At 42.6% G+C, this 13,931-nt stretch overlaps 1 protein-coding gene and 1 long non-coding RNA gene across 5 annotated transcripts in view; one reads left to right on the plus strand and one right to left on the minus strand.

Annotated features, from left to right (window-relative positions):
• ACP6 (acid phosphatase 6, lysophosphatidic) overlaps positions 1-12,457 on the minus strand; it is a 71,462-nt gene extending 59,005 nt beyond the window's left edge. For all 4 annotated transcript variants that reach the window (XR_010158833.1, XM_054669728.2, XM_009427552.4 and 1 more), the window contains exon 1: positions 11,738-12,457. Coding sequence is in view for 3 of the 4 variants with exons in the window: in XM_054669728.2 (XP_054525703.1) it covers positions 11,738-11,956 (219 nt within the window). In the remaining variant the exon portion in view is untranslated. The remainder of the gene's footprint in view (positions 1-11,737) is intronic.
• A 31-nt stretch (positions 12,458-12,488) lies between these two features.
• On the plus strand, positions 12,489-13,718 carry LOC129137564 (uncharacterized). Its single transcript, XR_008540241.1, has 2 exons — positions 12,489-12,850; positions 12,967-13,718. It is a non-coding gene; the product is annotated as an uncharacterized LOC129137564 (long non-coding RNA).
• Positions 13,719-13,931: the final 213 nt, after the last annotated feature.

Raw genomic sequence — 13,931 nt, forward strand, 5'->3', positions numbered from 1 at the left:
ATAATTGTATATTGTATATATTTATGGAGTACAATGTGACGTTTTCATATATATTTACATTTGATATATGATTAACTAATGTAAACAAAATCCATCAGCTCACATACTTTCATCTTTACGTGATGCAAATAAGTAAAGTTAACCTTTTAGTAACATAGGCATACATCATTTTATTGCTCTTTACAGAGATTGCATTTTTCACAAATTGAAGGTTTGGAGAACTCTGCATTGAGCAAGTCTATCAGTACCACTTTTCCAACAGCATGTGCTCATTCATGTCTCTGTGTAAAATCTGGTAATTCTCATAATATTCCAAACTTTTTCATTACTATTAAATCTGTCAAGGTGATCTATGATTTATGATTTGTTTTTCTTTTTGAAATGGGGTCTGGCTCTGTTGCCCAGGCTGGAGTACAGTGGCATGATCTTGGCTCACTGAAACCTCTGCCTCCTGGAGTGCAGTGGCATTACCTTGGCTCATCCTCCCACCTCAGCCTCCCGAGCAGCTGGGACTACAGGCATATACCATCATGCCCAGCTAATTTTTTTTTTTTTTTTGAGAGACAGGGTTTTGCCATGTTTCCCAGGCTGATCCTGAACTCTGTGATCTTTGATGTTACTATTTTAACTATTTGGGAGCGCCACAAACCGCCCCCATATAAGATGGCAAACTTAATCAATAAATGTTGTGTGTTTTCTGAGTGCTCTGCTGACTGGTATTTCCCCCATCTCTCTCCCTCTCCTTGAGCCTCCTTATTTCCTGAGACACAACAATATTAAAATTAGTCCAGTTAATAACCCTACAATGGCCTCTAAGTGTTCAAGTGAAAGGAAAAGTTTCAAGTTTCTCACTTTAAATCCAAAGCTAGAAATGATTAAGCTTAGTAAGGAAGGCATGTAGAAAGCTAAGATAAGCCAAAACCTATGCCTCTTGCACCAAACAGCCAAGTTATGAATGCAAAGGAAAAGTTCTTGGAGGAAACTAAAAGTACTACTCTGGTGAACACACAAACAATGAGAAAGTGAAACAACCTTATTGATAACATGGAGATATTCAATGCAGAAGAAACAGCCTATATAGGAAGAAGATCCCAGCTAAGACTTTCATAGCTAGAGAGAAAGTCAATGCCTGGCTTCAAAGCTTCAAAGGACAGGCTGATTCTCATTAGGGATTAATGCAGCTGGTTTCCTTAAGGTGAAGCCAAGGCTCATTTACTATTCTGCAAATCCTACAGCCCTTAAGAATTATGCTAAATGTACTCTGACTGTGCTGTATAAATGGAACAACAAAGCCTGCATGGCAGGACATCTGTTTACAGCATGGTCTACTTAATATTTTAAGCCCACTGTTGAGACCTACTGCTCAAAAGAAAAAATTGATTCCTTTCCAAATATTACTGCTCATTGACAATGCACCTAGTCACCCAAAGGCGCTAATGGAGATGTACAAAATTAATATTGTTTTTTTTTTCCTTTTTTTTATTATACTTTAAGTTTTAGGGTACATGTGCACATTGTGCAGGTTAGTTACATATGTATACATGTGCCATACTGGTGCACTGCACCCACTAACTCGTCATCTAGCATTAGGTATATCTCCCAGTGCTATCCCTCCCCCCTCCCCCCACCCCACCACAGTCCCCAGAGTGTGATATTCCCCTTCCTGTGTCCATGTGATCTCATTGTTCAATTCCCACCTATGAGTGAGAATATGCGGTGTTTGGTTTTTTGTTCTTGCGATAGTTTACTGAGAATGATGATTTCCAATTTCATCCATGTCCCTACAAAGGACATGAACTCATCATTTTTTATGGCTGCATAGTATTCCATGGTGTATATGTGCCACATTTTCTTAATCCAGTCTATCATTGTTGGACATTTGGGTTGGTTCCAAGTCTTTGCTATTGTGAATAATGCCGCAATAAACATACGTGTGCATGTCTCTTTATAGCAGCATGATTTATAGTCATTTGGGTATATACACAGTAATGGGATGGCTGGGTCAAATGGTATTTCTAGTTCTAGATCCCTGAGGAATCGCCACACTGACTTCCACAATGGTTGAACTAGTTTACAGTCCCACCAACAGTGTAAAAGTGTTCCTGTTTCTCCACATCCTCTCCAGCACCTGTTGTTTCCTGACTTTTTAATGATTGCCATTCTAACTGGTGTGAGATGGTATCTCATAGTGGTTTTGATTTGCATTTCTCTGATGGCCAGTGATGATGAGCATTTTTTCATGTGTTTTTTGGCTACATAAATGTCTTCTTTTGAGAAGTGTCTGTTCATGTCCTTCGCCCACTTTTTGATGGGGTCGTTTGTTTTTTTCTTGTAAATTTGTTTGAGTTCATTGTAGATTCTGGATATTAGCCCTTTGTCAGATGAGTAGGTTGTGAAAATTTTCTCCCATTTTGTAGGTTGCCTGTTCACTCTGATGGTAGTTTCTTTTGCTGTGCAGAAGCTCTTTAGTTTAATTAGATCCCATTTGTCAATTTTGGCTTTTGTTGCCATTGCTTTTGGTGTTTTAGACATGAAGTCCTTGCCCATGCCTATGTCCTGAATGGTAATGCCTAGGTTTTCTTCTAGGGTTTTTATGGTTTTAGGTCTAACGTTTAAATCTTTAATCCATCTTGAATTGATTTTTGTATAAGGTGTAAGGAAGGGATCCAGTTTCAGCTTTCTACATATGGCTAGCCAGTTTTCCCAGCACCATTTATTAAATAGGGAATCCTTTCCCCATCGCTTGTTTTTCTCAGGTTTGTCAAAGATCAGACAGTTGTAGGTATGCGGCGTTATTTCTGAGGGCTCTGTTCTGTTCCATTGGTCTATATCTCTGTTTTGGTACCAGTACCATGCTGTTTTGGTTACTGTATACTTGTAGTATAGTTTGAAGTCAGGTAGTGTGATGCCTCCAGCTTTGTTCTTTTGGCTTAGGATTGACTTGGCGATGCGGGCTCTTTTTTGGTTCCATATGAACTTTAAAGTAGTTTTTTCCAATTCTGTGAAGAAAGTCATTGGTAGCTTGATGGGGATGGCATTGAATCTGTAAATTACCTTGGGCAGTATGGCCATTTTCACGATATTGATTCTTCCTACCCATGAGCATGGAATGTTCTTCCATTTGTTTGTATCCTCTTTTATTTCCTTGAGCAGTGGTTTGTAGTTCTCCTTGAAGAGGTCCTTAATTCTACCAGAGGTACAAGGAGGAACTGGTACCATTCCTTCTGAAACTATTCCAATCAATAGAAAAAGAGGGAATCCTCCCTAACTCATTTTATGAGGCCAGCATCTTTCTGATACCAAAGCCAGGCAGAGACACAACAAAAAAAGAGAATTTTAGACCAATATCCTTGATGAACATTGATGCAAAAATCCTCAATAAAATACTGGCAAACCGAATCCAGCAGCACATCAAAAAGCTTATCCACCATGATCAAGTGGGCTTCATCCCTGGGATGCAAGGCTGGTTCAATATACGCAAATCAATAAATGTAATCCAGCATATAAACAGAGCCAAAGACAAAAACCACATGATTATCTCAATAGATGCAGAAAAAGCCTTTGACAAAATTCAACAACCTTCATGTTAAAAACTCTCAATAAATTAGGTATTGATGGGACGTATTTCAAAATAATAAGAGCTATCTATGACAAACCCACAGCCAATATCATACTGAATGGGCAAAAACTGGAAGCATTCCCTTTGAAAAATGGCACAAGACAGGGATGCCCTCTCTCACCACTCCTATTCAACATAGTGTTGGAAGTTCTGGCCAGGGCAATTAGGCAGGAGAAGGAAATAAAGGGTATTCAATTAGGAAAAGAGGAAGTCAAATTGTCCCTGTTTGCAGACGACATGATTGTATATCTAGAAAACCCCATCGTCTCAGCCCAAAATCTCCTTAAGCTGATAAGCAACTTCAGCAAAGTCTCAGGATACAAAATCAATGTACAAAAATCACAAGCATTCTTATACACCAACAACAGACAAACAGAGAGCCAAATCATGAGTGAACTCCCATTCACAATTGCTTCAAAGAGAATAAAATACCTAGGAATCCAACTTACAAGGGATGTGAAGGACCTCTTCAAAATTAATATTGTTTTTGTGCCTGCTAACACATGTCTTTCTGCAGCCCATGCCCCAAGGAGTAATTTTGACTTTCAAGTCTTTATTATTTAAGAAATACATTTTGTAATGCTATTGTTGCCCTAGATAGTGATTCCTCTGATGAATCTGGGCAAAGTAAATTGAAAACCTTATGGAAAGAATTCACCATTCTAGATGTCATTAAGAACATTTATAAGGAGGAGGTCAAAATAGCAACATTAAGAGAAGTTTGGAAGATTTGACTCCAACCCTCATGGATGACTTTGAAGATTCAAGGCTTCCGTGGAAGAAGTAACTGCAGATGTGATGGAAATAGCAAGAGAACTAGAATTAGATGTGGAACCTTAAGTTCTGACTGAATTGCTGCAATCTCATGATAAAACTTGAATGCATGAGAAGTTACTACAAGAAGTGGTTCCTTGAGAGGGAATCTAGTCCTGGTGAAGATAGTGTGAATACTGTTGAAATTACAACAATGGATTTATTACATAAACTTAATTGATAAAGCAGTGGCAGAGTTTGAGAAGATTGACTCCAATTTCAAAAGATGTTCTATTGTGGGTAAAATGCTATTAAACTGTGTCATAAGCTACAGAGAAATCTTTCATGAAAGGAAGAGTCTATCAATGTGGCAAACTTTACTGTTGTCTTATTTTTAGAAATTGCCACAGCCACCCCAACCTTTAGCAACTACTACCCTGATCAGTCAGCAGCCATCAACATCAAGGCAAGACCCTCTACTGGCAAAAAGATCATGACTCACTGAAGGCTCAGGTAATCACTAGCACTTTTTAGGAATAAAGCATTTTTAAATTAAGGTATGTACATTTTTAGACATGCTATTGCATAATAGGATACAGAAGAGTGTAAACACAACTTTTATATGCACTGGGAAACAAAAAACAATTGTGGGTCTCACTTTATTGCGATATTTGCTTTATTGTGGTGGTCTAGACCTGAATCTGCAATATCTTCAAGGTATGCTTGTATGTGTAGAATCTAAAGAGGTCAAACTCACAGAATTAGAGAGTAGAGTGATGGTTATCAGAGGCTGGGGGGGTGCAGTAAACGGGGAAAGAGAGATTTTTATCAATGGGTACAAAATTTCAGTTACACAGGAAGAATAAGCTTTAGTGATCTATTGTACAGGATGGTGACTACAATAAATAATAATGCATTGTATGTTTCAAAATCACCTAATTAATCTTGCTAAGCCAGTGTCATCATATCAGTAGCTTTTTCCTAATGTCTCAGAGGAAAGCATCTGTCCTTCAAGGACTTCTACATCATGGCTGGGTGCAGTGGCTCATACCTGTAATCCTAGCACTTTGGGAGGCTGAGGTGGGAGCATCACTTGAGGCCAGGAGTTCAAGATCAGCCTGGGCAACACAGCAAGACCCCATCTCTTAAAAAAATTTAAAAAAAGGACTTCTACCCCCTTTGTCCAGCCCCTGTACTCAGCTTCACTGCCTCTTTCCTCCCCTCCAACCTAGACCCTGCCCACTGTTTCTGCATCTTCTTCCAGCTTGCTTCTCTTGCTTGGAGGGACTCCTGTTCCTATCTGCCCATCACCTTGTCTTCAATGTTCAAGGATAGCTCAAGTCTTACTTCCCTATCACTGACCACTCTGGCTTTTGATGGTTATCTTTTAAATCTGAATTCCTATAACATTGATAACAAAAAAAATATTTAACTCAATTTCCTACTACTTTGTTTAGTTTTAAAACTAACATTTGGAAACCTACTATGTCACATATCGTCATATTTATCTTCTACCCTCCCCGAACTATCCCAGGAGAATGGTACTGGGAGCCTCAGATTCTCTTTACATCTAGGGAGCCCTCCATTCTTCCCAAAGGCATGTGTCAGTCCCACTGGCACCTGGTCTCCAACACCTGAACCTCCTTCTGACACATCAGAGGACCAGGTGTTCACAGAGAGGCCTTCTTCCTTCTTTCACAGTTAATCACTGCTCCCTCTTTCTGACCCTCTAACCCCTCTGGATAAAAAAAAACCCTTCGAGGGTTCATGGCTCATGTGGCCCCACCTCCTCTCTAGCAGCCCCCTTACCACTTCTTCCCTATTCTACACACTTACTCACTAGCCACGCAACTTCCTTTCCTTTCTCATATTTCATGGCCTTTCAGTATCATGTTTCTTATGCCTGGAATTTTCTCTCCTCATTCATTTAGAAAGACTTTTGTTCATTCCTTAAGACTCAGCTTAAGTGTTCCCAGAAACCTTGGTCATGGCCTTATGCTTTCACAGTAGCTTCAGTGGCTCTCTTTAGTAGCCTTTACCAAAGTGTATTAAACGAGCTCCTTTACTGGTCTGTCCTGTTCAGTAGACTTGGCTTCCTGAGAACAGAGACTCGGTCATCTATTGACTTCTGTTTCCCAGCAAAGGGCCTCACACACAGTAGGTACAATTAATAGCTCCAACAATTTGCCAGCTCCTGTGGAAGATACCCATCTTGAGAAAACTTGACCCTGCCTTTCCTGGGTGTTCAAGTTAGTCAAGAAAAAAGGCCAGCTGTGAATGTAAATGACAGCAATACCATAATAGAAGCTGACATGTGCTGCAAGAAACCATATGAAGGCCATAGCAGTTTAAAGGCAAGACAGACCTTCTCTTCTGGCTGGGGATTCAGGAGAAGTTTCATTGAGGGAATAGCATTTTAAATGAATAGTATTTAGACAGGCAAATACCTGTACTTATAAAGGGTGACATTCAGAATTCCAAAAATAACTAGAAAGCTTGCGCAAAGCAGAGATGGTAAAGAATGTGTATGGCAAAGAAGTGGTTTGGTTTGCCTCAACCTGGGAATGGTTTTCCAATTTTTAAATCAGAAAATACCACATAAAGTTTAACTTTAGATTTGTACGTATAAAGGCAAAAACTCGAATTTCTCTAGTTGAAGTAGGAGGGAATCCCACAGCTCCAGCCGCTCAACATCCTCTTAGCCCACAGGCTCCACAGAATAAATCTGAAACCTGGCAGCATACATCACAATTGGAATGGGAAGACTAGATGCAGAAAAGCCCATTTTGAGATGTTAGCAATAGTCCACATGAGAGCCTAAGGCCTCATCTAAGCCAGTAACAATAGAAGAGGTAGATGTAAGACATTTGAGTTAGACTTGGCAAGTGAGTAAATAAAAGCTTTATGTGGGGACTGTGTTGGGAGGTAAACACAGAAGAACAAAAAAGAGACTACTTTGATTTTTGAGCCTTGTAATGGAGATATTCCTTGACTAAAACTAAGACCAAGACAGAAAAACAGGTGGAAAGCTGATTTCAGTTTTGGACATTTGGAGACACCTCCTTTGTGTTCCCAGTGCTCCCAGCATATTGCCTTAATTGATATCTGTTGTCTCTGCTTTATCACATTGAAACTCCTTTAAAGGCAAGACTGAATTATCCATCCTTGTAGTTCCAGTGTCCACCACAGGGCCTGACACAAAGCTCCACAGGGCCATTCAGCCTCACTAAGAAATCTGTTAGGCACATTCACCAAGAGAGGACCCTTGGCATCTCCTAGGAGACTGGAGTCCAGGTCACGTCAAGTCTAAAGTACAGTTTTCAGATTTTTAAGAATGGATGATACATCAGTTTCATATAATAGTGTCCACCCCACATACACACTCTCATTCTCATTCCTGCTCTTAAGCTTCCCAGTTAGTGGCAAAGACTAACTTGATAATTTTACTTATTTTGTGTATACCCCTCTTCAAGGGGTAATAAAGTAGATATAGCAAAAATTAAAATATAGTAAGACAACCAATTCAAAGTAGGCAAGAAAGACAAAAGCAAACAAATGTAGGGACAAAGAAATGGATGCAGTAACACGGTTACTAAAATATGTACACCATGAAGATCTGTTTACTTACTATAGGTGGGCCACAGACTTGGCACCCAGCTTCCTGACTTTTACATAAAGAAACAAACTTGATCAGCTAGACTAGTTTAAAGAAAAAAGCAAGCCAATTGTTCAGGAGAAGCACACCATTCCTAATGCTAACAGACAGATTCCTCCCAAGGGTCCTCATAAAGAGGATAGAGTAATATAATGAACATCTTTTCAGCAGTCACAGCAATGAGTTCTGTGGGATTGTTTCTCCTAGTTCTCTCAACACAGAAAGATAACCTCTTACCAAAGCACATTTCAGCGAAGGCAATTCTGTACTGGGATTGATATACTACATTCCAGGTAAAAGAACAAATCTACATAAAAGTAAACAAAAACCTTCCAGGTGTAGATTTTAAAATAAAGCAATCATATTAAACCTTGTCTGTACACTGGTATTACCCGGACATTTTTTAAAAGTTACTGATGCCTGAGTCCCAACCTGGGATAACCGCATTTGGATTATCCCCCAAAAAAGTGGGGCCTCCACTTTTTTAATGCTCTTCAGTCCAGATAATTCTCAAGCTTCACCAGAGAGTCTTTTACATTATCTGGATACCCTGGAACAATTAAATTAGAATCCTTCGGAGGGAGACCCTGGCATGTGTATTTTTTAAAGCTTCCCAGTTGACTCCAATGTTCCACCACGGTTAAGAACCATCGATCCTGAAGAATGGGTGGACCTCATGTAATGCTTCTTGAATACCGCTTCTTTTAGCTGAGTTTTGGAAAGGTACTAAGCAATAACAGATTCTTACATTATGCTTCCCAGCTCATCTATATTGTCAAATAAATAGGGACCCAAATGTCTTAATCAACAGTGAAGCTGGGGTAGGTTGGACTTTATTTTATAAAAACTGAGGAATCTCCCTGGGTGGAGGCCATCTTGACACCCAGGGGAGTTGAGGGAAGCCTGGAAGCAGTGCCAAATCTTTTCTTTTGATAGTGCGTTTGGATCTGCTCTAATGATCAGGAAAAAAAATGGCCAATCAAGTTCTATATTTTTATTTCCAAAGCACAATCTTTTAGCAAAACAGGTTAAACCAACAGCCATTCAAGCCATAAGAAAACAACCCAATAAAACATCTAGTTTTTTGTTTTTTGTTTTTGAGATGGAGTCTTGCTCTATCACCCAGGGTAGAGTGCAGTGACTCAATCTTGGCTCACTGCAACCTCCGCCTCCCGGGTTCAAGCAATTCTCCTGCCTCAGCCTCCCGAGTAGCTGGAATTACAGGCGCCCACCACCACACCGGGCTAATTTTTGTATTTTTAGTAGAGATGGGGTTTCACCATCTTGGCCGGGCTGATCTCGAACTCCTGACCTCTTGATCCACCTGCCTCAGCCTCCCAAAGTGCTGAGATTACAGGCATGAGCCACCACACCCAGCCAAAACATCTAGTTTTAAATCATGCTACTTTCTGAGAATTTGTGAGATGGCTGAATGAAGTGACTTGTCACATATATTAATCTATAAACCAGTCAGAAATCAGGAAACATGTACCAAAGACAAAAAATTTTTGCCAGGCAGTCCCTTCTGACTATAAGTAATAGAAGAACCAAGAAGATTAAAAAATCCCAATAACGGCCGGGTGCTGGCTCACGCCTGTAATCCCAGCACTTTGGGAGACTTGAAGCAGGCGGATGGATCATGAGATCAAGATATCGAGACCATCCTGGCCAACATGATGAAACCTCGTCTCTAGTAAAAATACAAAAATTAGTCGGGCCTGGTGGTGTGCACCTATAGTCCCAGCTACTCGGGAGGCTGAGGCAAGAGAATTGCTTAAACCCGAGAGGCAGAGGTTGCAGTGAGCCGAGATCGCGTCACTGCACTCCAGCCTTGCAACAGAACAAGATTCTGTCTCAAAAAAAAAAAAAATCCCAATAACAACCTCTATCAAATTGGATCTTGAAATGAACACTGGACAGAGACTATCCAGAAACAAGTTTTAAGAGGCTAATATTTGCTCATAGCCTAAATTGAAAGAGAGTTGGTTCACCCCTGATTTTCATGCACACAACTTTATACTAGAGAGCCGAAGATGTTTAAAGCATCTGTCTAAAGTCTGGAGAATATGAGCAGAAAGGAGAGGTAATATGCCTTCTCTAATTGCAAAGTCAGGCCATGGATTCAGATGCTATTTTGTGGCTACACAGATTGAAGATGAATGAAGCTGGTCTCCTAAGCTACAACGGACCTTTCAACCATAAAGGCAGAAGATATCCATCACACACCCACTCTCCCTTAGGGATAAAGCCCTAAAAGAATCTAAATCTTTTCCTAGGGCCTTCAGGAGATATATATATATATATATATATATATGGTACATACTAGGTCTAGGCCTACACATTCAAAGTTTTACTCTCCATTACCACTGATAATTTTTTGTCTTCTACGTGAATATAATATATATTCCTACATGTGATTCCCCAGTCCTTCTGTACCAAGAATAAATAGAGAAGAATTGGGGGAAGGGGAGCATCAGAGATGGGCTGCATACAAAATCATAAGGAAAATTTAGTGATCTAATATAAAAAGGCAAAGTAAGAGACTGAAAAAAAAATCAAAGAATCAAAATGAAAGAAGAAATCCCGGTTCCAGAGAGCAAGTGGTAAAGCCAGAGTAAGGCTAACTAGAAACCTGGTAATAGAATTAAGTGCCTTCCAAATGTATTTATTTATGTGGAAAATGCTTTAGAAGTTTAATTTCATGTGCGGCCAACCTTGAAAAATGGGTTTCCAGTTGTACAATGTAAAGACACAATCCTGAAGGTTTCTAGAAAGCAACTGTTATTATGAAGAGTATACCTAACATCAATTTTGGACAATCTTTTCGACCTCCTCCAACATCAACCTGGAAGACCAACGATACAAAAGCACTCCACAGGTGTAATACCTGGGAGTTTGGGGATTTCAGGTTGCCTGTTCCTCTTCACTAGGCCTTTCTGCTATAAAAAGTCACATCCAGGAAAGATAATCATTTTTTTAAAACTATTTGTGCTTTAGTCATAATTATCCTGACAAAACCAGACAGATTTTTAAAACATTACTGCCACAGACTAGCCCATTTTAAATTTGTTCCGACCTCAAATCCCTCCCACTATAGGTTTAGTAACCTTAAATAGAAAAGGAGAACCCTAGAATACAACACTTGTTACAAAAAAAAAAAACTTCAGGAGATCTCAAATGGCCTCCAGCAAACCCTGAGAAAAAGCAGTTATAAAGTTTGTTTCCAAAGGCAACGACCTCTTATCCACTGTAATCTCAGTTAAGAGTGGTTCCTATCACTAAAGTCCCTTCAGCCCTTCAGCTCTGACAAACCACCTTCAAAATGGTCACACAGAAGTGCACTGCACCCTTGTATTCAAGTTCACCTAGACCCTTAATAGAAATGCTGACCTGGGGCACTACTCCACACCTGCTGAATCAGAATCTGCAACGTAGCAGGATCCCCAGGCGACTCCCATGCGTCTTAAGCAGCGCTTACTGATGGCTGCGCCATCAGGGCAAAACTGGAAGTTCCGGTGCTGTCCTAACCCCAGCAGGTCCTTTGCTCAAGAGCCTGGGGAGTCACTGGCTACTGCTGTTTTCCCTTCTTCTGGACCCAACCCGAGCCCCGCTCCGCGCGAGTAAAGCTCTGAAGATGTGTGTCAGGGCGAGACTCCTGGCCTGGCACACGGTCCTCGCCCCATCAGCCCCAGCCCGGGCCGACCTCTCACCTGCTCCTCCAGCGGGAGCGGCTTGAGAGGACTCCGAGCCCCGTGTCGAAACACGACCTGCACCATTTTCAACTTCAGCAGGCTGCGGTCGACCGGACGCTGGCCATCGGCCTCCTGCAGCTCGGCCAGGGCCACCCGCCGCTGGTGCAGGCAGTACGCCAGCGAGGTCAGGACGCCCACTGGGGTCCACAAGCGCATGCTGAACACACCAGTGATCATGGTGGTAGGCCCTCGCTGCCCTCCGGGTTGAGGCTGCAGGAGGCAAACACAAGTCTTCTGCGGGCGCCGGGGCTCAGCGGGCGCCCCCAAGTCCGCGGGAACCTGCGGATGCGTACATCCAGCCCCTCAGCAAGCAGGGACCGCTGTGCCTCCCGGCCCTGAGGGAGACCCCGAGTGGGAACGGGGAAGAGAACAAGAGGTGGCAGCAGCGAAGAGTCCCTGGGAGTTTTAACCCGGGTCGGGGTTGGTCGCTCCTGCTGCACACCGGGCCGGGGGAGATCGGATCCTTATCTTTTGCCCGATGAGGAACATTAAACTTGTATTTCAAGTTTGGCCTCCAGCACTCTTGAAGGAACAGGAGCCGGCCCTGAGTTCCCTGGCGGCAGCGGCTCCACCAGCAAGGACTACTCGATTCCACTTTTCTATAAGCAAGCTCCTACCCACCTTCTCACCTACTCAGGGACCCGTCCCAAGTGGACCCGCGCACAGGAGCACGGGAAAACGAGTCCTGTAGTGACACCTCGCCTGGAGACTCAGAGCTGCGGAAACTACAACTCCCACAAGGCTGCGCGTACCGCGGCTCCCAAGAAGTGGCTTGTACCCGCCCCCCTCGCCTGCGGGCCTCGCCCCTCCGGCCCAGCCAGCCGTTTTCCAGGCGTGGATGGCCCACGGACGTGCCTGGTCCGGTAGTGGAGTGGTAGTGAATCTGTCGGGCCATGGAGTTTGCCAGGCAGGAGGATCGCGAGCGCAGGAGTAGAATTGGGTGGTGGAGGGGAGTAGTTTGAGTCTAGTTTTGAATGTAGAAGACTTCCTTCCAGTCCTGGAAGCCTGGTTGCTGCAGCGAGGAGCTGAGACACCTGCCGAGTGATTGCCATTTGCGAAACACAGCACTAGGTGCTTTATATTTAGTCATTTACTACTCCCTTCTCTGTTTTTAAAAAAATTCTCAAGCTTAAGTCATTGTAATCATGTAGAACTTTAAGCTCACTGATGTGTTTACTTCCATCCAGAATACTTCTTGTGGAAAAAGCCAGGCCTTGCCTGTGGGTGTCCCAGTGATTAAGAACCTAAGAGGCGCCATGGCTCACGCCTGTAATCCCAGCACTTTGGGAGGCCGAGGCGGGCAGATCATGAGGTCAGGAGATCGAGACCATCCTGGCTAACACGGTGAAACCACGTCTCTACTAAAAATACAAAAAAAAAAAAAAAAAAAAAAAAAAAAAATTAGCCAGGCGTGGTGGCGGGCACCTGTAGTCCCAGCTACTCGGGAGGCTGAGGCAGGAGAACGGCGTGAACCCGGGAGGCGGAGCTTGCAGTGAGCCGAGATCGCGCCACACGACTCCAGCTTGGGCAACAGCGCAAGACTCCGTCTCAAAAAAAAAAAAAAAAAAAAAAAACACCTAGGAACACAGAACAATGCCAGCCTTACCACCTGCTAGTCTGGTTTCTGTTGATATACAGGTATCCCAAGCCTGTGTTTCCAGATCTTTGCAACAGGACACAATCTGGGACCCACTATGTGTCTATCTCCAAAGATCAAACTGGGCCAGATGTAAAGACAACATACTTACAGAGCATGGCTCCTGGCCTGAGAACAAATTCTGTTCACCAAGCTGGAAGGTTCTGAGTGCTCCCTGATGCAGGGAGGAGGGTCATTTTGGAACACTACATATTGTCACAATTTTCTCCCTAGCCCAGCCAAGGGACTCACTTTTCAGAGTCTTATTGTGTGTGCTGATGTGATTAAAAATCGAATACTGTTTGCTATGGACTCAGTTGTGTCCCCCGCCAAATTCGTACCCACTAAGTGACTGCATTTGGACATAGGACTTTTAGAAGGTGATTCTGTCAGAGGCATTTGAACCATAGTGACTCCATCTTGAATAGCGGCTGGGTAAAATGAGGCTGAGACCTACTGGGCTGCATTCCCAGGAGGTTAGGCATTCTCAGTCACAGGATGAGCGGGGAGGTCAGC

This window comes from Pan troglodytes, chromosome 1 (assembly GCF_028858775.2).
Source record: "Pan troglodytes isolate AG18354 chromosome 1, NHGRI_mPanTro3-v2.0_pri, whole genome shotgun sequence".
Taxonomy (NCBI): Eukaryota; Metazoa; Chordata; class Mammalia; order Primates; family Hominidae; genus Pan; species Pan troglodytes.